The sequence below is a fragment of the Chlorocebus sabaeus genome, chromosome 11 (assembly GCF_047675955.1).
Source record: "Chlorocebus sabaeus isolate Y175 chromosome 11, mChlSab1.0.hap1, whole genome shotgun sequence".
Classification (NCBI taxonomy): domain Eukaryota; kingdom Metazoa; phylum Chordata; class Mammalia; order Primates; family Cercopithecidae; genus Chlorocebus; species Chlorocebus sabaeus.
The window spans coordinates 74,010,768-74,034,559 of record NC_132914.1 but is presented as its reverse complement, the minus strand read 5'-3'; the positions used below and the strand labels follow the sequence as shown (position 1 = coordinate 74,034,559).

The window sequence follows — 23,792 nt, the reverse complement described above, 5'->3', positions numbered from 1 at the left end:
AACTCTGTGATATTTTCCTTAGCACGGGTTAAATAAATAAGTAAATATGACATTAACTACGTCTTATTTCTAATCTGTGTACCTGGTTGCGGGGGTCAGAATATTGGATGCACACTAATGTTTTCCATTTAAAGTGCTTTAATTCTAACAAAATTTTCCAATTCACCATAACCAACCTTAATATTCTTAGAGCCTAATAACATACTTCTGGAAAGATCAGCAAGTACCAAAAGCAAACAGACACATTCAATTAACCAATGGGAAATAAACTAAATTTTCTTTTCTTTTTGTTTTTTTTGTGAGACAGAGTTTCACTCTTTGTTGCCCAGGCTGGAATGCACAATCTCGGCTCACTGTAACCTCCACCTCCTGAGTTCAAGCGATTCTCCTGCCTCAGCCTCTCAAGTAGCTGGGATTATAGGGCATCCGCCACCATGCCCAGCTAATTTTTATATTTTTAGTAGAGATGGGGTTTCACCATGTTGGTCAGGCTGGTCTCAAACTCCTGACCTCAGGTGATCCACCCTCCTTGACCTCCCAGAGTGCTAGGATTACAGGTGTGAGCCACCACACCCGGCCCATAAACTAATTTTTTAATTGAGATATACGGATGTTTTTCCCAAGGTAATATGACTGTTATTCAGATTCATATATCACTTGAAATATACATGCCAAAGAAAACAACTACAACAAAAACCTTACTGTGTAGCCTTGACTATGTCCCATGTGCTGTAATCATCAATATGAGTTTTCCGTCCAAGAGGTTCACCATATCCATGGTTATAATGGCTTTGGGGTTTGATTTCCTGTTAAAAAGAAAATCACACACAGGCAAGAATTGAAAAAAGAGGTACAGAAAATATTTATATATGTTACAGTAGTGCTTTTTGTTGAGAAATGCTAATTACTGAAATAATTAAGTTTACCTTATTCTAAAGTCTATACTCTTTTATTTATTTATTTATTTTTTTTTTTGAGATGGAGTCTCACTCTGTCGCCCAGGCTGGAGTGCGGTAATGCAATCTCAGTTCACTACAACCTCCGCCTCCCGGGTTCAAGTGATTCTCCTGCCTCAGCCTCCTGAGTAGCTGAGACTACAGGTGTGTGCCACCACACCCGGCTAAATTTTTGTATTTTTAGTTGAGACAGGGTTTCATCATGTTAGCCAGGATGGTGTGGATCTCCTGACCTCGTGATCTGCCCGCCTCAGCCTCCCAAAGTGCTGAGATTACAGGCGTGAGCCACCATGTGTGTGTGGCCAAGTCTACACTCTTTGGGGAAAAAGCTTGTTCAAAGAGATCTACCCATTTTACACATTCTCAAGCTAAAAAAATCTGTAAGATTAGAAACAAGTAACAACTTAGCAACTGAGGTTAACCTTCAGCTCCATAGAACTCTCTTACCTCATCATCAAATCAACTCATTCTCTCTGACCAATTTTTCTATTATTCTAGTATGACCCATAGCTCTAACACTCTACTTTTAAAACCTTCATCACATGCACTACTCTATTCCTCAAATAAACTCTAAGGTCCTAAAGGAAGGAACCTATGGATATTGTTTTTCTATTATTCTCAGATACCACCTTTCCTAAAACTCTTTCATGTTCCCAGCTACCATTAAATGATTAAGGAATGGAGCAGTGCTGATAAAAGGTAAATCTGCTTGAATAGGCCTAAAAATGTCAATATCCTTTTTAAAAGGGTTTATATAAAAATCTATATATATAAGATTTAATTTACATAAAAATTTATATGACAGTTTCAAAGAATATTACATCCATTCAAAGCTTACATGCTGTAATTTTCTATCAAAAATACAAAATTTGCTATATAGTCAATTTCCCCAATATAACATAGCACTAAAATACAATTGTTTCTTTTATATAAAAACAGAAAAACTGAGTTTGCTCAGCTCCAATAACATCTGTTGAAACTGCTGTGTTTCTGATATTTTTCACAAACATATGTGTAAATATAAATAAAAGGAAAAATCATAAAATATTTGGAAAGAAATCCTTCGAACACTACATGCTCTCTCGCCTCTGATAAACCACCTTCCACTGATACTTAATCATACAAAGTTAAGAGTATTTTACTAGAGGAAAAAGCTATTTAGCTTACTCTAGCCATTCAAATAGTGTGGGAAGTTCTAAAACTCATTCGTTTGAACCATAAATTTAGAAGACTATCAATCTGAATATTTTCAATGAAAAGGAATTTAAAAGTTTCACACAAACAAATTCTGCTTAGCATATAATCTTTCAACAAGTAAATGCTTAGTTCCTTATCAAAATGCTATAGCCAATGTTAAAATACCTCAGGAATAATTATATATCCACATTAGTAGAAGAAAGGAAATATACATCATTCTTAAGCCAAGATTCACAATATACTGCAGATAGTTCACTAAATGATGTTTTAAGAGGTTATTCTCAAACTCCATTAAAATAGAATAGCTTAAGTAGGCTTAGTATTTTGAGTACATACAATGTTCTGAATAACTAACAAAGCAAGCCAATACATAAGACTTATCCATTTAATTTCTTTAAATCTTTTCTATTTAATTTCTCCACAGAATTCCAGTTTTCAATCTGTCTATGCTCTATATTCAGTGGGGGTAATGAAAAATACTTCAAAGCCAGTAAGACTTTCTTATTTCTAAATTTTCTTTTCTGATTCTATTCTCTCCAACCACAGTGAAAATAATTTTTTTAACCTTCAACTTTGACATCTATATGGCTGTAAGATACCTGAAAAAGAATAAAAACTTCATCACAGCTTTCAGGGAGAATGGAATAATATACCCAACAAAACATGTATTGAGAGCCTGTTATACATGAAGCTCTCTACAATGAACACCGGGACCCCACCCAGGATAGGGTAAGACATGTGCAATGTTAAAGAGAGTGTCAAAAAACTCAGTAATCAAGATCAAAAACAAAAACAACAACATTTTAATGGAATATTTTTAAAACAAAACCAATGCAACACACACACACACCCCTCCCCCCCATGAACCAAACATCAACATTTTAAAACAGAGACAGCATCAGAATCACAAACTCTTCCTTTTGCACCAGGCTCCACTATGGCTCAGAGCATCACTGTGTATGTATACAAAATATAGCCTGTCATCCTGAAGGACTTCCAATCCAGAATGGAAAGACGAAGTAGGGAAGAAAAATAAGTCAAATATTATAAGCAAGAGCCTTCCAATAATAAGTAAAAACACAGATGAGGACAACATAATATCCAAAAGGTAATAACATAACTTGAAACAACTTTGAATTTGAAAATGTGCTACGGCAAAATGCTATTCTTTTTTACTGTGGACAAACACATTGCTTTTACATACAAATAATATTAATAGAATAAAAATAAGTATCTTTCTGAGGATTACTATCATAAAGTTTTCAAGTAACTTTAATTTTATTTTCATGCCCAGAGACCTCACTTACTGTACATAATGATTAAATTGTATTCTCAGTTTGTTTCACTGACATTGCCAAATGTGAACTTACAAATGTTACTGGAAATTAGACTTTTTTTCCAGTAACATATTAAAATTAACCAATATCAGTATCTGCTTTGTGCCACCTATAAGGTTGTTTTTATTTCTTTAGTAAAAGGTATCTGATTTTTTAAAAGATGCCTTTAACTAAACATATCTCGAATAACTCTAGAGCGGCAGAGCTATACTCACTAAAGAAAAGGTGTATAAGAAAATCTCCAACCTGCTTTATTACCAAATTTTGTAATAAAGAACTTTGTTTCTCACTTTTAAACAGACTGGATACTGGTTTATCTCTAGGACTAGTACCTTGTCAATGTAACAAATGACAACACTCTATCAAGATAACCACAACTATCAATAGGCCTAGGAGTAACAGTTCTAATTTAAAAACATATTTTTAACATGTTCATATAAATAAGCATATCTAACAAATGTAGATAATAATTTTAAGTTAAAAATTTGCTATTATATATTAAATATATTTTCAACATACAAATATTTAGTTAATTCAATTCTTTAAAATCCTGTACTTTTTCCTCAATGTTAATGGAAACCAAGAAGCAGTTTAATTGCTATCTCTACCAAGAAAAGCAAGATTAATTTTAAAATAGATATATGGGTCATTGTAACTTTTAAGAATACAGTAATTCAATTAGAAGCAGCTTCGTATAACAGAAAAAAAATCCTTGACTGAGAGGCTAATGAACTGAAAGTCTGCCACTCCCCTATCTAGGGTACACCTAGCAAGTCAATTAACTGCTATAGGGTACAGATCTCTCCTTTGTAAAAAGGGATGAATAAAATAAGCAAAAAGTTCCTCTGAGGTGCCTCAAGGTAAGAGTGGAAGAGCTCAGAGATTTCAAACTCCACATATTCATTCCCTTCTTTTGAGGCAGAGCCTCACTCTGTCACCCAGGCTGGAGTGCAGTGGCATGATGTCAGCTCACTGCAACCTCTGCCTCTCAGGTACAATGGATTCTCCTGCCTCAGCCTCCTGAGTAGCTGAGACTACAGGCGTACACCACCATGCCTGGCTAATTTTTGTATTTTTAGTAGAGACAGGGTTTCACCATGTTGGCCAGGCTGGTCTCAAACTCCTGGCCTCATGTGATCAGCCACTTTGGCCTCCCAAAGTGCTGGGATTATAGGCATGAGCCACTGCACTCAGCCTCATTCCCATCTTAAACAAAGCACTTCGTTATTTTTTAGATACTGGGTATTAAAAACTTTAAGCAAATTAAATTTAGCATAGTTTATCTGAGCAAAGGACAACTCATGAATCTGACAACACTAATAACCAGAAGAGGTTCAGAGAGCTCAGCTTCAGAGCATGAGCACAGGGTTTCTACAGGCTGAACCTGGAAGCAAAGCAATTACTTGATTAGCCATACTAGCTATGCATTTGCCTTATTAGGTCATGATCCAGTAGAAGGTCCTAAGTTAGAGGTTAGTTGGCGATTTCCAACTGATAAAGTCTCTAGATAGACTTAAGTTTCATGTCACTGTTTTCATTGAATTGGGTTTGGGTTTGCTTACCTACAACCCCAGGACATGCAGCTTTATACAAGATTTCTTCAATTAAAGGTTTAGCTGCTTTCTAAAAAAAAAGTTCTGAAACTTCTAGATTAGACACTCTCCAAGTTCTAAGGGGAACATACAATGATTTCATGTATTTTAAAAAATTATAGCCACTTGGAAGATTCTTAACATTATCTAGTTGATAGTCATAAGGTTTTTTTGTTTGTTTTAATAGCCATGGCTTTGAAGAGAACTGGAAGAAGAGAAATTACCTCCAAAATCTGCTACTATAGGTAGCAGACAGTAGACAGGAATGGTAGACAGGAATGGGAAGCACTGGGATAAGCTGAGCTGTGATAAAACACTGCGGCTAAGAGAAATCAACATGACGAGACTCGATCTCGAGGCTTTCTCGGGCGCAGCGGCTCACGCCTGTAATCCCAGCACTCTGGGAGGCCGAGGCGGGCGGATCACGAGGTCAAGAGATTGAGACCATCCTGGCTAACATGGTGAAACCCCGTCTCTACTAAAAATACAAAAAATTAGCCAGGCGTGGTGGCTCGTGCCTGTAGTCCCAGCTACTCTGGAGGCTAAGGCAGAAGAATGGTGTGAACCCGGGAGGCGGAGCTTGCAGTCAGCCGAGATCGCGCCACTGCACTGCACTCCAGCCTGGGCGACAGAGCAAGACTCCGTCTCAAAAAATAAACAAACAATAAAACAAACAAAAGTATACATATAAAGCTCCTTTTAAGAAAATTATTTCACCCCAAATTACATTTGCAAAATAAAGGCATTTTGCTACAGCCATAGAAATGGGGGGGGGGGGGGGAAATTGGCAACAAAGGAAAACCTAAGGTAGTGATTTCTTCTAAATTATAGGGATATCATAAGGATTTTTAAAGGAATGCTTATTGTTTATAATAAAAAGAGGGCATAAGCATAAAAATACATAACCAAGTGAACAACAAATGGCAAGAAAAACCAGTTTCCCCTACAAAATCATAAAATAACTCTTCTAAAATGTAATTAGTTAACAGTGCCAGCAGATGGCACTATACTCAAGACAGACTCTTACAACCTACCTGAAACACCATGTTTTCTCGGCTTTTATTACTTTTAATTGACACATAATAATTGTACGTATTTATGGGATACAGTGTGATATTTCAAAACATGTATACAATGTACAACGACCAAAACAGGATAATCAGCATATCCATCACCTCAAAATTGATCATTTCTTTGTGTTGGGAACATTCAAAATCTGTGCTTCTAAATTTGAAAATATACAATAAATTGTTAATTAGTCACTCTGTAGTACTATAGAACACTAGGACTTATTCCTCCTAACTAGCTGTACTTTTATATCCATTAACCAACCTTTATCCCCCTCCTCCTCTTCCCTGCCTCTAGTAACCACTATTCTACTCTCTACTTCTGAGATTAACTTCTTTAGCTTTCATGAGAACATAAGGTATTTATCTTTGTGATGAACTGTCTTTCACGAAAGACTGAACAAAACTGATTTAGGAAAACATTTGGGAAAATATTCATCAACCTTAGCTTCCTTAAATAATGGTTTTCACTTCATTTCCTTCTAACATTAATCCATATCTATACATGTATGTGTAACAATATATGTATTGTATTGTATGTAGTGTATTGTAATGTCTTTCCACGGACATTTGATGAATATTTATTCATTTATTTAGAGATAGATAGAGTCTTGCTCTGTCACCCAGGCTGAAGTGCAGTGGTATTATCTTGGCTCCCTGGAACCTCCACCTCCTGGGTTCAACTGATTCTCCTGCCTCAGTCTCCAGAGTAGCTGGGACTACAGATGAGTGCCACCAAGCTCAGCTAATTTTTGTATTTTTAGTAGAGACGGGGTTTCACCATGTTGGCCAGGCTGGTCTCAAACTCCTGACCTCAAGTGATCCACCCACCTCGGTCTCCCAATGGGATTACAGGTGTGCTCCACCGCACCCAGCCTGATGAACACTTAAGCACATGCCTATATGCATGTGTTTCTCTCCTCTTCCTATCTCTTTACAAATAAGCTTCATTTTGTATAAGAGTTCTAGATTTACAAAAACAATGTCATGAGTAGTTCTCATATTCCCCACGCTGTTTCCCCTATTATCAACAGCTAAGAGTATGATACATTACCTTTAAAGAACCAATATTGATACACTATTATTAACTAAGTCCATACTTCGAGCAGAGTTCATTAGTTTTTGTCTAATGTCCTTTTTGTTCCAGGATCCCATCCAGGATACCACCTTACACGTAGTTCTCATGGCTCCCTAGGTTACTCTTGGCTGTGACGCCTCTCAGACTTTCCTTGTTTTTGATGACCTTGACGGTTTTGAGAATAACTAGTCAGGTATTTTGTAGAACGACCCTCAACTGGATTTCTTTGATTTTTTTTTTTTCTCATTACTAGACTGAAGTTACATGTTTTAAGGGGGAACTATTGTTTTTAATCTAATCTTATTTGTTTCAGATTTCTTGCAACACTCCTTTACAATCTTTATTTCCCCAAATGTTTATGTATTTTTACATAGTCTGTAATCATAGTACTCACACCCTTAATATTCTTCCCTTTTATGTTTCTTTATGCCATTACATATAGTTTTTAAAAGTACTGCTTTGAACCGTTAGTCACTCTGCATATACCAATATATACCACTGCATATACTAATGTATCAAAATGTTCTGAAACATTTCCCAATTGCTGAACATTTTTAGGTTATTCTTACATGTCCTAACTGAGCTGAGATTGTGTATTTTAGGCATTCCTCTTCTCTGTCTTCCCCTAACATTCTCTTCACCATTAAACTTTAAGCTATGACAGGGTGGGAATCCTATCTTAATCATTTGTGTATGCCCAGTGCTTAGGACAGAGCCTAGCACAAATAATACTGGTCTCCTTAAATGAAAGAATAAATGGATGAATTTTTCCTCACTACTGAAAAATACTTTAACTCATTTAATATTTCTTCATTTTAACTGGGGGTAAACTCCTAGAGACGGATTCTTAAATTAAAGGGTATGAATATTTTTATGGTTAACCTGGTATCTAAATTGTTTTGCAAATGAATTATAATCTGAACAGCAATACATGACTAACTATTTCTCCATAAACTCACTAGTACTGGGTGTTATTTTTAAATTCTCCACTACTTAAATAGAGTAAGAAAGACTTGCTGGGCGCAGTGGCTCATGCCTGTAATCCCAGCACTTTGGGAGGCCAAGGTGGGCAGATCACCTGAGGTCAGGAGCTTGAGACCAGCCTGACCAACATGGAGAAAAACCATCTCTACTAAAAATACAAAATTAGCTGGGCATAGTGGCTCATGTCTGTAAACCCAGCTACTCAGGAGGCTGAGGCAGGAGAATCACTTGAACCCAGGAGGCGGAGGTTGCGGTGAGCAGAGATTGTGCCACTGCACTCTAGCCTGGACAACAAGAGTGAAACTCGGTCTCAAAAAAAAAAAAAAAAGACTTGCAAATGCAACTTTAAATATATTTTCCTATCCTATTTCATCTTTTGGGAATTACCTGTTCATATCTTTTGGTCATTTTATTGTACTTGACTCCTGAAATTTGCTTAATATATTTGAATTAGACTTTTATATATATATAAATGTGTATATATATATAAAAATATATTATATATAAGTATATATAAGTATATATATTATTATATATTATATATAAGTATATATATATAAATATATATGATTAAATAATCCTTTTCATACTGATCTAAAGACGTCTGTTCCATGTTTAGAACTGTTCATTTATGCTTTCAATATAATTCAGAGATTATACCCTTTATAGCCACATGTATTAATCTTTTCCTTGTGCTGTTTTGGTTTTCATTTTTATATTTCAATACTGCTACAATTATTAGTGCTATTCATGAAATATTTTCATTTCTCTTCTCAGGCACAAGGTCGAACTGTACACCCTTGGCCCTTTGAAAGATAAGTGTGCCCAAGTGATGGCCCATGTGATCTTAACCAATGGAATATGAATAAAAAGGATCTATTGCTTTCAGAGAACAAGTTTAAGAGCCAATATGCAATTCCCCAGTCTTTCTTTCCAACTGCCAAGGAGATTGGCAATCTTCTCAAGAGTAGAGATAATCACTGGATAGAATAGCTACTATCCAACCCACAATGTATATGTAGCATAAACTACTAACATTTTTTTAAGGGACAGGGTCTCACCATGTTGCCCAGGCTAGAGTATGGTGGCTATGCACAGACGTGATCATCACCCACTACAGCCTCGAACTCCTGGGCTCAAGCAATCCTCCTGTCTCAGCCTCCTGAGTAGTTGGTACTGCAGGTGCACACCACCACGCTCAGCTAAGCCACTGAAATTTAAGGTTGTTACTGCAGCAAAACATAGCTTATCCAGACTAACATGATTCTGAGAGTTGTTTAGTTTGATAAACAACTAGATGGATAAAAGAATCTATATAAATTTGGGAAATGGATCTATATAAATCATTTTCATTGTATTTTGAAGCTGGTTATAACTAGTATACGGTTTTACTACTAATGTTCACAGATTTATCTTATATGCAGCCACGATGTTAAACTATCATCTCTGATTTTAGATATCTTTGAATATTGTAAGAATACAAGTACTATCAACTCCTGCATGCGCGCGCGTGCGAGAGAGAGAGAGTGTGTGTGTGTGTGTGTGTTTTCACTCCATGGCTGATGCCATTGGCAAAAACATCAAATGCAACATTGGAAAAGTAAAATGAGAATACTTCCTTATTTCCATATTATTTTTCCTCCATTTTTAATACTCAATGTATTTAGTGTTTCTTCATTATAAAGTTGTTCAATCATCCTTATTCAAATATATTCCAGGGAATGCATAACACTGTATATGGATTAAAATGCCCACTTGATTGGGCATAAAAATGCCAACAGGCTCTTACATTATAGAATATGGCCAATTTAATATTTCATTTGAGATTCTCAATTTCATCCTGTAAAGATTATGACTAGTATTATTTTTATGTATCTCCTAGTTGATAATATTATGAAAGTGACCTTTACTCTTCCCCTTGACCTCCCTTCTCCACCACAGGCCAACTGTTCTTATCAGCAGCCCACACTCAAGTCGTGGCCACATTTCCACTAGGTCCCAAAAAACTAGGGCAGACATAAAATGACTCTGGAAAATTCCAAGGAAAAAGCACCTTCTAAGTATTTTAATTTAAGTTGTTTTATTTTGGTTTTTTAAATGTTTGCATCAAGTGCACGTGTAAATTATTTAAATGTAATTACCAAAATGTAATTTGAATGGCAAAGAAACATAGCTGAAAATCCTAAAAAGTAGTGTAAACTATCCCTTAGAAGAGAAGTGCAAAAACCCCATCTTTGAGAATAAACAAAGACATTTAGGCATCTAGTTCAGCAGGCAACCGAGACCAATCAGGGAGTTTTGAGGACGGAAGTAACAGAATTAGATATACAATTTTAATAGATCATCTAAAGATTTTTTTTCCTTTCCACCATTTCCACAATTTATACTTCTGCCTTTCCTGTGCTATTTACTAGAAGGCATTTCTAACTATCAAAATGTCCAAGCCAGAAACATTCAGCTGGGTGCAGTGGTACATACTTATAGTCCCCACAACTCATGAGGCTGATGAGGAAGGATCACATGAGCCAGGAGTTTGAGACCAGTCTGAGGAACATAGTGAGACTCTGTCTCTAAAAATAAAAATTTAAAAGGCCAGGCACAGTGGTTCACGCCTGTAATCCCAGCACTTTGGGAGGCCATGGTGGGTGGATTGCTTGAGTTTAGGAGTTCAAGACCAATGTGACCAACATGGTAAAACCACATCTCTACTAAAAATACAAAAATTTAGCCAGGCGTCGTGGCAGGTGTGCCTGTAATCCCAGCTACTCAGTGGGCTGAGGCAAGTGATTCACTTCAACGCAGAAGAGGTTGTAGTGAGCCAAGATCATGCCACTGCAACACAGACTGGATGACAGAGCAAGACTCTGTCTCAAAAATAAATAAATAAAAATAAAAATAAAAAAATTAGCTGGGCTTGATGGCATGCACCTGTAATCCCAGCGACTCAGGAGGCTGTGATGGGAGGATCACTTGAGCCTACAGTAAACTGTGATCACACCACTGCACTCCTGGGCAACAAAGCAAGACCCCAGCTCTTCAAAAAAGAAAAAAAAAGGAAACTCATTCCCCCTTGATTCTTTATCCCACAGGTTCAAATATTCACCAAGTCACAATCCTTCTTTTCTCAAAACAAATCCATCCCTTCCTCTGTATTAATATTCTCACAAATGGTCTACCCATATTACTGTCCCTATCACTCCCTTACTTAAAATCCTTAAAATCATACATATAGGGTAAACAGAGTACATTTCAGCAATCATACAAAATCCTTCATGAAGTGGTCCCAATTTGCTTTTTCCAGCTTTAGTATCCACCATTCCCTTCTACACATCCTACACATTTACGTACACCAGTCATTCCAAGAAGTCATGTACTTTTAAAAACCTCAGTATCTTTGTGCTCATGTTAGCTATTCTACTTAAAAGACACACCCCATCTCAGGCTCAGGCAAACCTTTACAAATTACAATTCAATTCACAATTCAAGAGTCACCATAGCCTTCTTTGTCCCAGGCAGTTAAATGACCTATTTTGTGTGCCCCTGTGCTATGCAAATAAATTATTACAGAGGACTAAGGATGGTGGACAATAATTTTTTCAAGTTTACAATGGGTTTATCAGGACATAACCACCATCATAAGTAGAGAAGTATCTGGACTCACAATGGTTCAACTTATAATTTTTAACTTTATGATGGATTTAACAGAGTATTAAATGCATTTCTGACTTATGATGAGTTTAGGGGGATGTGGTCCCATCGTAAGGTGAGGCGTACGAGGGGACCTCAAAAAGTTTGCAGAAAAAAATGGAATCAAAAGATTAAAAATACAAAGTTCACTTCTCAACATAATAAAGCCCCATCAAGTTCAAGACACTTTTGTAAATGATATCAGACATTTAGTCCATCCCTAAAAAACTGAAGGTCCTGAGAATTTAACCACGTCAATGCAATATTTTTCACATTATTACCTGAAAAAAATGGGTGCCCTTTAAAGATTTTTTAAGATTAGGGAACAAAAAGAAGTTAGAAGGAGCTAATTCAGAACTGTAAGGTGGATGTCGAATGATTTCTCATTGAAACTCCCAAAATTGTCCTTTTTGATGACAGAAATTAGTAGGAGCATTGTCACAGTAGAGAAGGACTCTCTGGTAAAGCTTTCCCAGGCATTTTCTCTGCTAAAGCTTTTGGCTAGCCTTCTCATAATAAGCAGATGTTGTCATTCTTTGGCACTCCAGAAAATAAACAAGCAAAATGCCTTGAGCATCCAAAATTCTGTTACCACAACCTTTACTCCTGACTTTTTGCTTTTGCTTTTGAGTAGACCACTGGTAGCCATTGCTTTGATTGTGCTTTGTGTTCAGGATCATACTGGTAAAGACACGTTCATCTCCTGTTACAATTCTTCAAATAAATGCTTCAGAATCTTGATTAAAAACTCTGCTCTTGTCTGCAGCCAGTATGTATGCAAGGGTTTTGGCACCCATCTCGTGGAAAGTTGGCTCAACTTCTTCAGTCAGAATTGTATAAGCTGAACCAGTTGAGATGTCTCTGGTGTTGCTTCTTGTTTCTGCTGTTAATCCTCCACCCTGTTCAATTAGGGCATGAACAAGATGAATTTTTTCCTCACAAATTGACGTCGATGGTCTGCTGCTGCTGGCTTCATCTTCAACATCATCTTATCCTTTCTTAAAACAAGTTATCCATTTATATACTGCTGATTTGTTTGGGGCATTGTCCCCATAAACTTTCACAAAGCATCAATGATTTCACCATCTTCTACCCGAGCTTCACCATAAATTTGATGTTTGTTCTTGTTTCGATTTTAGTAGAATTCATGTTGCTCTGACAAGGGCTCTTTTCAAACTGATGTCTTATCTTTCTTAATGCCTCAAACTAGATCTGGTTTAGACATGTTACAACAAGTTAGTTAAAAGTTTATTTTGGTACAAAAAAAATTTGAAATTCACATATAGATTTTTCATAATACACATTTTCCATGAACTTTTTGAAACCTGTATATATTGTGTGGTGGTATATGTGCTAGTTTAGTATTGCTCTAATAAATTACCACAAACTTAGTGGTTTAAAACAACACAAATTCATTATCTTACAGTTCTGGAGATCAGAAGTCCAAAATCATCACTAGGCTAAAGTCAAAATGTCAGCAGGGCCACACACTCTGCTCCCTCCAGAGGCTCTAGGGGAGAATCTGTTCCTTGCCTCTTCTACCCTTCTTGCGTACTGGCATAATTAAGGCCAACATTTTCAAATCTCTCTCCACTGTTTTTACATTGCCTTCTCCTCTGCGTATATGTCCAAATCTCCCTCCACCTCCTTCTTACATGGATATGTGTGATTACATTTAGGGCTCAGCTAGCCAAAATAATCCCTCCATCTCAAGATACTTAATTATCTCTGTAAAAACTCTTTTTCCTGATAAGGTAACATTTATAAGTTCCAGAGATTAGGACCTGATATCTTTGGGAAACCATTATTGTGCCTACTAACGGATGAAAATAAGAGTGGAGAAGTGAGAAGAGATAAAATCTGTATTCCATGGTGATACGGTTTGGCTCCATGTTCCCATCCAAATCTCATCTTGAATTGTATTCCCCAGGTATTGAGGGAAGCACCTGATGGGAGGTGACTGGATTATGGGGGCAGTTTCCACCATGTTGTTCTCATGATAATGAGTTCTCATGAGATCTGATGGTTTCATAAGCGTTCGACAGTTCCTCCTTCATGTACCCCTCTCCTCTTTCCTGCCACCACATAAGACATGCCTGCTTCCCCTTCCACTATGATTGCAAGTTTCCTGAGGCCTCCCCAGCCATGTGGCACTGTGAGTCAATTAAATATCTTTCCTTTATAAATCACCCAGTCTCGGGTATTTCTTTATAGCGGTGTGACAACAGACTAACACACACGGCTGGAGCTTTGTAGTTTTCTCTTAGCTATCAAATACCCTCAATAATGGGAAATGCCTAACCTTGGGGTCTCTCTTGTAGGACATTTTGAGAGATCTGAAATTCACCCTGTGGGGACTAACTTTCTACTTCACCAAACTTTAGTCAGGCTCCTCTGAGCCCTCTTCTCAACTAGGCCTCAATGTTGGCCCTTGCCATTTGGGGGCCTGCATATCCCAATTTTTGTAAGAATTCTGCTAAGTCAATTAGAAAGAATTCCCCACCCTCAGTATCTGATGACCTTGGCCTGCTTGACCAGGCAGGCCAAGGTCATCAGATACTGAGGAGGGGAATTCTGTTAAGTTGTTTTAGCAAGAATCCCCTGCCCTTGATGTCTTCTCTTGGTAATTTTCCATCTGCTAACACCCCTCATTCTGCTTGTTGACTATAAATCCCCACCTGTCCTTGCTGTATTTGGAATTCAGTCCAGTTCTATACTGAGGTATCTTTTCCACTATTGCAAAGTTCCTGAATAAAATCTGTTGTTTACCACTTCAGTCACTGTCCAGTTCTGACTTTCTCTGACAAGACTTCCCTCTGTAACATTCTCTGGTACAAACGAAACATTCTCCAGCACAATTCTTAAAACTCTTCCTCACCTCCTACTCCAGTGGCACATACCTGAGGTTGTGTCTGCTGAGCAGGCAACTTTCTTTGTTAAGTTTCTTTCAAGATGGCACTAGACTGAACACCCTCTAAAGTGTCTGCCTGGCCCAAAGGAAACGCTCTTGATTCAATATCACCAGACACATAGCGAAAGTCCTCTCTTCCAGCTTCTCCACTGCGAAGCTATTTTATATATCTGTTACATTTATTCTTCTCCAGGAATGCAGCAGCAGGCCCCAGTCTCTGGGTCTTCCATAACTCCAGGAGACCCAAATAACACTTTTCCCAAGAATTCTCTAACACTTTACTCAGGTAACATTCCAGAGAGGAGGCCTAACTATTTTCTGCAACCCAGCAGGCATCCAGCTAAAGGACCATCTTCCTTCCTGAAAAGTCCCCCAATCTCTCAGAGAAATTGTTTTTCACCCACAGGGAAGATAATATAAAAACTACAGCACTCCATTTTGAGCTGATATCTCTTCAAAGAATCCTTCCTCACATTAAATTCTTTTTTTATCTTGTATAGGCTGGAGGTGCTAAAGTTCCAGAACAAATCATGGCCACTTGCCAACAAATTCAACACCATCTCTTTATAACGCAGGGAACCTTTATCAGTTACTATCTTTAGCTTTAGGCTCCAGGAAAAATGCTAAGGTGACAAAAAAAGACCCACTTAACACTCAGTTATATACAAATACATCATACAGTACTTATCCTATCACACCTAGAATTTTTCAGTTAACATTACATTTTTGAGATTTATCTGTGCTGATACATGTAGCTCTACTTTATTCAATGTCATTGCTAAATGGTATTATATTACATGAATAAGTCAGATATATTCTCCTACTGTCTTAGTCCACTTTGTGTTGCTATAATAGAATACTACGGACTGGGTAATTTGTAAAGAAAATAAAGTATTTCTTACAGTTCTGAAGGCTGAGTAGTCCAAGGTGAAGGGGCCCACATCTGGCAAGGCCCTTCTTGCTGCATCATCCCATGGTGGAAGGTGCAAGGGCAAGACAGCATGAGAGAGCAAACAAGAGAGGACTAAACTCGCTTTTAGAACAACCCACTCTCGAATAACAAACTCACTCTCTTGATAAGGACATTAATCCATTCATGAAGGCAGAGCCCTCTTAGCCTAATCACCTCTCAGCAGTCCCACCTCTTAATACCATCACAATGGCAATTAAATTTCAACATGAGTTTTAGGGGAGACATTCAAAACAAAGCACCTATTAAAATACAAGTCGTGGGGGGAGTGGAGAGGGATAGCATTAGGAGATATACCTAATGTAAATGACGAGTTAATGGGTGCAGCACATCAACACGGCACATGTATACATATGTAACAAACCTGCACGTTGTGCACATGTACCCTAGAACTTAAAGTATAATAAAAGAGTCAACAAACAAACAAACAAATAAATAAATGAAATACAAGTCACTTACACTTTTTGCTACTACAAACCATATTGCAATGAACAATCTTATACGGGTCTCATCTGTGAAAGTTTCTCTAGAGTAAGTACATATTAGTATTAATAGAACTTATGAGTATCTTCAACTATCTTTCAAGGTAGTGGTAACAATTTATGCTCTCACTAGCAATGTGTGAGTTCTCTTTCACTATACTTGGATTTATCAGACTTCTTAATTTGGGGAGATCCAATGGCTACCAAATTTTATCTTGTTTGATTTGTATTTCCCTGAAGAAAAGTGAAGAAGTTGATCAAAGAGAGATCAACTACATCAATGCTATTGAAAAGTGAGGAAGAATGAAGACTGCAAGTAATCATTAGATTTAACAATACAGAGGTCACATTACTTTGAAAGTGGGGCACATGTTAGACTGCAGTTGACTTAAGAAAAGATGGGAGAAAAGGAACTGGGAACAGCAAGTACAGAAAACTTTTTAAGAATTTTACTACAAAGAAGTTGGGCTAGTAGCCAGAAGTGACATGGAATGAAAGAAAAATAAAGTTTTTTATTTTGCTTTTGTTTTCTAAGATGAGAGAAATTATCACTAACAGAAATGATCTGCTAGAGCCAAAACTAATGATGTTAAGTGTAGAGAACTGCTGGAGAGGTATCCTTAAGTGGGCATGAGGAGACAGAAATTAGTGTAACCAAACATGTACAGTATCTTTTATGCTGGAAACTACAAAACACCAATAAAAGAAGTCAAAGAATATCTAAATAAATAAGGAGGCATGCCATAATGACGGACTGGAAATTTTAACATGGTAAAAACTGTCAATTCTCCAATTGACATATAAATTTAATATCAGAATCCCAGCAAGTAGACAATAGACAAGTTTAACCTAAAATTTACATAGTTAGTAAAAGAAAACAAATAGCTAAAACTATTTTGAAAGAGATGAATAAAGTGAGAAGAAGCAAACTACTAAACTTCAAGACCTATTATATAGCTATTGTAATCAAGACTGTGTAGTATTGGCTGAGGGATAGATACATAAATATATGAAACAGAAGACCCAGAAATAAAAACAACAAATATGCTCAACTGATTTTTTACAACAATGTAAATGCAATAAAATGGAAGAAATGTTACTAGAGCAGCTGGATATCCATAGGCAAAAAAAAGAAAAAAGAAGCGCAACCTTAATTTTCACACTTTATACAAAAAATAACTCAAAATTAATCATGAACTTGAATGTTAAAAGCAAAATTATAAACTTAAAAAAATAGAAGACAATCTTTGGGATCTCAGGCTACGCAAAGAAAACTCAGACTTGACACGAAAAGCACAATTCATAAAAAGAAAAATTGGTCAAATAGACTTCATCAAAATTAAAACTCTTGCTCTGAGAAAGACTCTGTTATGAGGCTGATGTGGTTTGGCTGTGTCCCCACCCAAATCTCATCTCGAATTGTAGTTCCCATAATTCCCACCTGTCATGGGAGAGAACCGGTAGGACGTAATTGAATCATGCGGATGGGTCTTTCTCATGCTATTCTAGTGAGATAGTGAGTAATCTCACAAGACCTGATAGTTTTATAAATGGGAGTTCCCCTGCACACACTTTTTTGCCTATCACCATGTAAGACGTGATTTTGCTCCTCCTTGCCTTCTGCCATGATTGTGAGGCCTCCCCAGCCATGTGTAACTGAGAGTCAATTTAACCTCCTTCCTTTATAAATTATCTGGTCTTGGGTATGTTTTTATTAGCAGTGTGAGAACAGACTAATACAAAGGCTGAAAAGACAAGCTACAGACTGGGAGAAAATAATTGCAAATCACAATAAAGTACTAGTGCCTAAGATACATAAACAGCTCTCAAAACTTGACAGTAAAATAAATAATCAACTAGGAAATAGGCAAAAGACACTATTATCGGCTGAAACGTATAGCCCCAAAACTCATATGTTGAAGCTCTAACCCCTGTACCTCAGAACAGACTGTATTTGGAGCTAGGGCCTTTAAAGAGGTGATTAAATTAACATGAGGCCATTGGGTGGGCCCTAATCCAATGTGATTACTGTCTTTTTAAAAAGGAGAAAATTTGGATACATAAAGAGATCATCTAAGAGTATGAGAACGCAGCCATCTGCAAGCTAAGGAGAGAGACCTCAGAAGAAACTTGATCTTGGACTTCTAGCCTCCAAAATCGTGAAGAAAAAAATTTTCCATTGTTTAAGTCACCCAGTTTGTAGCATTCTGTTATGGGAGCCCTGGCAAAGTCATACAGACGTGAGGAGACACTTCGATAAACAAGATATACAAATGGCAAATATGCACATGAAAAAATATTTAACATCATCTGCCATTAGGGAAATGCAAGTTAACATGACAGTGACTTATCACTTACCTATAAGACCGGGCTAAAATTAAAAAGTGTCAAAAATTTCTTTATTATGGTTGCTGACTCAGCATCCATTTTTTTAGATCTAACATAAGTTATCTGAAACCCAGCTATAGCCCACCATCTTTGGCCTAGTTAAAACTTCCTGGTCAGGCGCAGTGGCTCACGCCTGTAATCCCAGCACTCTGAGAGGCCGAAGCAGGCAGATCACCTGAGGTCAGGAGTATGAGACCAGCCTGGCCAACATATCGTCAAACCCCATCTCTAGTAAAAAATACAAAACTTAGCTGGGTGTGGTAGTGCATGCCTACAGTCCCAGCTACTTGGGAAGCTAAGGCAGGAGAGTAGGAGAATCGCCTGAACCCACCCGGAAGGCAGAGGTTGCAGTAAGCAGAGATCGCACCACTCTATTCCACCCTGGGTGGGAGCAACACTCTGTCTCAGAAAAAAAAAAAAAGCTTCCCTTGCCTGTGTGATTGTCTGCAATACAGACTTGTTCATCTCACTGACCAAAAACTCAATATTCCCCACAGCTGCTGACCACAATGAAAACCTAATGATCAACACCAGAGTCATGTAAATAAGATCTCCCTTCACGAGTGTTTGCTTTAAACTAGCCAATCCACAACCCCCCCAAGAAAGCCTACAGGATAATGCCCATGTACTTTAAAAAAGGCATAGCCCCACCGATAGCCCCTTTTCCCTCTCACTCTCTCTCTCTCTCCCGCCTAACCTAAGCTCCCGGCATCCTTCCTTAAGCTTAACCTCTCTGGGCCCTATGAGTAAATCTCATTTCATTCTGGTTTCATTTCCTCATGTGTCTCACCTGACACACACGCACAAACCTAACTCATCTCCCCAATCCCTGCGAGGGCTCTCCTAGAGAGTGAGGCTACTTGCCTTGTGGCCCTTTCAAAATAGAGACCCCAAGACCAATTAGAAAGTAAATACAACAATAAAAATCATAACAAAGTAACAATACCAAATGCTGGTGAGGATGCAGCTCTCCCTCACCCTCACTCATGTACTGCTGATTGGAATGTAAAATGTACAGCTACTCAGGAAAACAGCTTGTCAGTTTCTTACAAACATTAAGATACAACTACCATATGACCCAGTAATTGCACTCCCAGAGGAAGGAAAATTTATGCTTACGTGAATACTTGTACACAAATGTTTAAAGCAGTTTAATTTCTAATAACCAAAACCTGGAAACAACCCAGATAATCTTCAATGGGTGAATGGTTAACACATCCATACCGTGGGATACTATTCAGTAACAAAAAGGAACAAGGTACTGATACAACAACCTGATGACTCTCCAGAGAATTATGCTGAATGAGAAAACCCAATCCCATAAGGTTACATACTACATGATTCCACTTATATAACATTCTTAAAATTACAAACTAATGGAAATGCAGAACAGGTTACTGATTGCCAAGAGTTAAGGAGAGGTTAGGGGCTAGAAGGAAGACCACATGGGTATACAAGGGCAATATCAAGAATCCTTATGGGGAAGGAAATGTGCTGTATCTTTACTGTATCAATGTTACTTTCCTGGTTGTGCTATTATATACTCTCCTATCCTGTCTTATCCTATCCTGTCCTATCCTATACTACAGTGTCCTATAATTTTGCAAGGTATTACCACTGGGAGAACCAAGGTAAAGGGTACATGAGATATCTCCGTGTTATTTCCTATAACTGCATGTGAATCTACAACTATCTTAAAATTAAAAGTTAAGGAAAAGTTATCAACTTGAACATTTAAAATGTGCACAATTTATCATAAAATATGCCTCAATAAAGTTATACAGTAAAAAAATTTTTAATACATACATGTTTTTTTAAAAACTGTCCAGAACAATGCTGTCCAATTGAACTTTCTGTATATAGATTATCGACATGTTCTGTACTTCTGTGCTACCTAAAACAACAGCCACTAGCCACACATAGCTAATAAACACTTGAAATGTGACTTAAATAACTGAAAAACTGAATTTTAAATTTTATTCATTTTAATTAAATTTAAACTGCCACATGTCAGTGGTGGTCACCATTGAACAATGCAGGTCCAGACACTACAAATAACAGGGAAGATCGTTATGTGCTAAAATAGAGCTATGTCCAAACTGCATTCAGAAAAATACAGATTTTATAACATAACATTTATGTAATAAAAACAAGGAAATAAATATACATGAACATGTATGTAAAATATATATTTAAATGTATAAGCATAGAAAATTCTGAGTGTACTCAAAAGCAATATTTACCCCTGAGGAGTGAGAGAAGTTTGTGCTTGCTGGGACAGGGAACTGTGGGACTTTCACCTTGAACTACATATCCTTCTGTACTACTTAAATTTTTCACAATAATCATGTGTCACCTTTAAGGCTTAAAAAAAACTCATGCTGAAACTTAAATTTCTGATACCTTTAAAATTATCTATACATTATTCAACAGTATAGAATGAATCAGATGTTAGGATAATAATGTTCAGAAAGTTTAAGTTTATATATGGTCTGCAATGCTAGAAGACTAGATTCTAGTTTGTCAAGAACTTTTTTTTCCAACTGTACCCTTTTTTGGGACTTGATTACATCAATTATTCAATGGAAAAAGGACACAAATAAGGAAAAAAAAGTTTAAATAATAGGAATTTCTGAAATCAAGCTAATTAACCTCTCACAAACAGATGGAAGATTCTGGCTATTTATATTATGAGTGGTCAAAGAAAAAGCAAAATTTCTAAAGAAAACACTGTCTAGAATTTATTCATGATTATATTTACAGAATTAAAAATAAAGATTAATGAATATTTATAATTTCAGTGGAAGAACATAGGGAGGTAAAATTCTAGGGTTAAAAACAGGATTAACAGCAGTGTACATGCTCTCTTAAAATCTTGGAACTGCAGAAAGAAAGTAAAGATTATAAAACAATAGCTAACTCTATCTGCCAGGTATTGTTCTAAATTTTACTTAGAGAGAGAATTTCATAAAATCAAAAAATGATATTGATTATAATATGCACCATTACTGTATGTACCACTAAGAAAGAAAATACTGTCAACTGAACTGAATGCTTTTTTATCACTTCAAATTTTTACTTCTACTATTTAAAGGATTATTTACACTAATTGAAAAACATTTTACAGACTTACTTGGATTTTTAAAACATCACTCTTTTGGCTATATCAAAAGGAGATAAACAAATCAGTTATTGTATTGCTAAAACTTGTTCATGCTCAAGGTTAGCCTCTTTGGAATCACTGTTCAACTTAGAGTTGTTAATACCGTGTTTTTCATCACAATATTGTTTCCCAGCCACCAAGAACACTGAAATACAGCATTTCTTAAAAGAATGTCACTATTATCTCTGAGATTTCCTTCTCCAAGCCACTGACACATATTCCACAAGTTTTGATGATTTTCTTGATCTTCTGGAAGTTATCAACAGTTTTCAGAAAACAATCAGTAATCAAACTCCTTTCTAAAATTATCTTTAAATGGATTGCTAATGAAATGGGGGCAGCAGGTGTACAATTGTGCTATCAGGAATAACCACAAAGAGGTCGGGCATGGTGGGTCCCAGCACTTTGAGAGGCCAAGGCAGGTGGATTGCTTGAGCCCAGGAGTTCAAGACTAGCCTGGTCAATATGGCAAAACCCTGTCTCTACTAAAAATACAAAAAATTAATCAGGCATGGTGGTGCACACCTGCAGTCCCAGCCACAGTAAGATCCTGTCTCAGAAAAGGAATAACCACAAAGATGCCACATGCACAGGCACTGACAGTCACTATTGCAGTTTGGCTAAAGCAACAGACACCATTAACTATAAGTCACAAATCCCAATTTCAGAGATATTAAAATGTAAAATGTATACAAATTAAAATCTACAAAAGGTATATTAACTCGTTTAATCTCATAAGGACCCTAAGAAGTAGGTATTATTAACCCCACTTTCCAGATAATAAAACTGAGGTACCCAGAAGATTAAGTAATTTGCCCAAGATCATAGAGTTACTAACTGCTGGATGAGGAATTTGAGGTACATTATTCTCCCTGGAATGTATTCCAAAACAGCTGTACTAAGTAGGAGAATGTGGTCCAGTAACAAATCTTTAGAAAAGATTTACAGATAATACAAATGATAGTAGGACTCTTCAAAAATGTTTAAACTTGAGACACCTATAATTCAATCAGCACTATCTGTCCTCTCATCAGCTCTGCCACAGATTTAATACTGAGACTACTCATCTCCATCCTTATTTACACCTAGGGTTATTTCAACAAGAGACACCCGCTGTCAAAGGCCGTTGGGGGTGGAGGGGGGGCACGTGTGTGTGTGTGTGCACGCGCGTGCGTGCGCACGTGTGTGTGTACATATTCCTTTTTTTGAGACAGGGACTCACTCTGTCATCCCAGCTGAAGTGCAATGGCATGATCACTGCAGCCTCAACCTCCTGGGTTCAGGCAATCCTCCTGCCTCAGCCTCCTAAGTAGCTGGGACTACAGGCATGCATCACCACACCCAGCTAATTCTTTTATTTTTTGTAGAGACAGGGATCCCACTATGCTTCCCAGGCTGGTCTGGAATTGCTAGGCTCAAGCGATCCTCCCACCTCCGCCTCCCAAAGTGCTGGGATTTACAGGTACAAGCCACCACTCAGCCAAAAGTATATTTTACCTTATTAATTTATACTAAGCAAAACAAGAGACTGAATAAAAAAATTTCAAAGAGAAGGACTTTTATGGAAATGTAGTTTTATTATTTCAAGTAAAAAGGTTCCTAAAAGAAGTGGCCTTAGAGCAACTGCTAAAAATGAATCCTCCCCTAGTTCCTTTAATAACAAGGAAGAACTGATAGTTAACTCTAATAAAGTTTTCCTACTATATTGTAAAAAATAAATAAAAAATAAATTGTGTTTTGACTTATTCATGTATATGGCAAAGTACATATAAGGATTATGGGCTTGGAAGTAAGAGTTTAGGTTCTAATATAAACTATGACAACTTTCTAATGATGTGAACCTGAGTAAACTACTTCACCTCTCTTGAGTCTGTTTCCTAATCTGTAAACAGCTCAACATATGCACTTTGCAGAACTACTGTGAAAAGTAAACGAGCAAAACTTGGAAGCAATTAAGACATCCTTCGGTGGGTGAATGGA

General features: G+C 37.1%; 1 protein-coding gene across 2 annotated transcripts in view; it reads right to left on the bottom strand.

Moving 5' to 3' along the window:
- Nucleotides 1-23,792, bottom strand: part of ZDHHC17 (zDHHC palmitoyltransferase 17) — an 88,919-nt gene that overhangs the window by 55,128 nt on the left and 9,999 nt on the right. For both annotated transcript variants that reach the window (XM_008004087.3, XM_008004086.3), the window contains exon 2: nucleotides 703-806. In XM_008004087.3, the coding sequence (XP_008002278.1) occupies nucleotides 703-806 (104 nt within the window). The remainder of the gene's footprint in view (nucleotides 1-702; nucleotides 807-23,792) is intronic.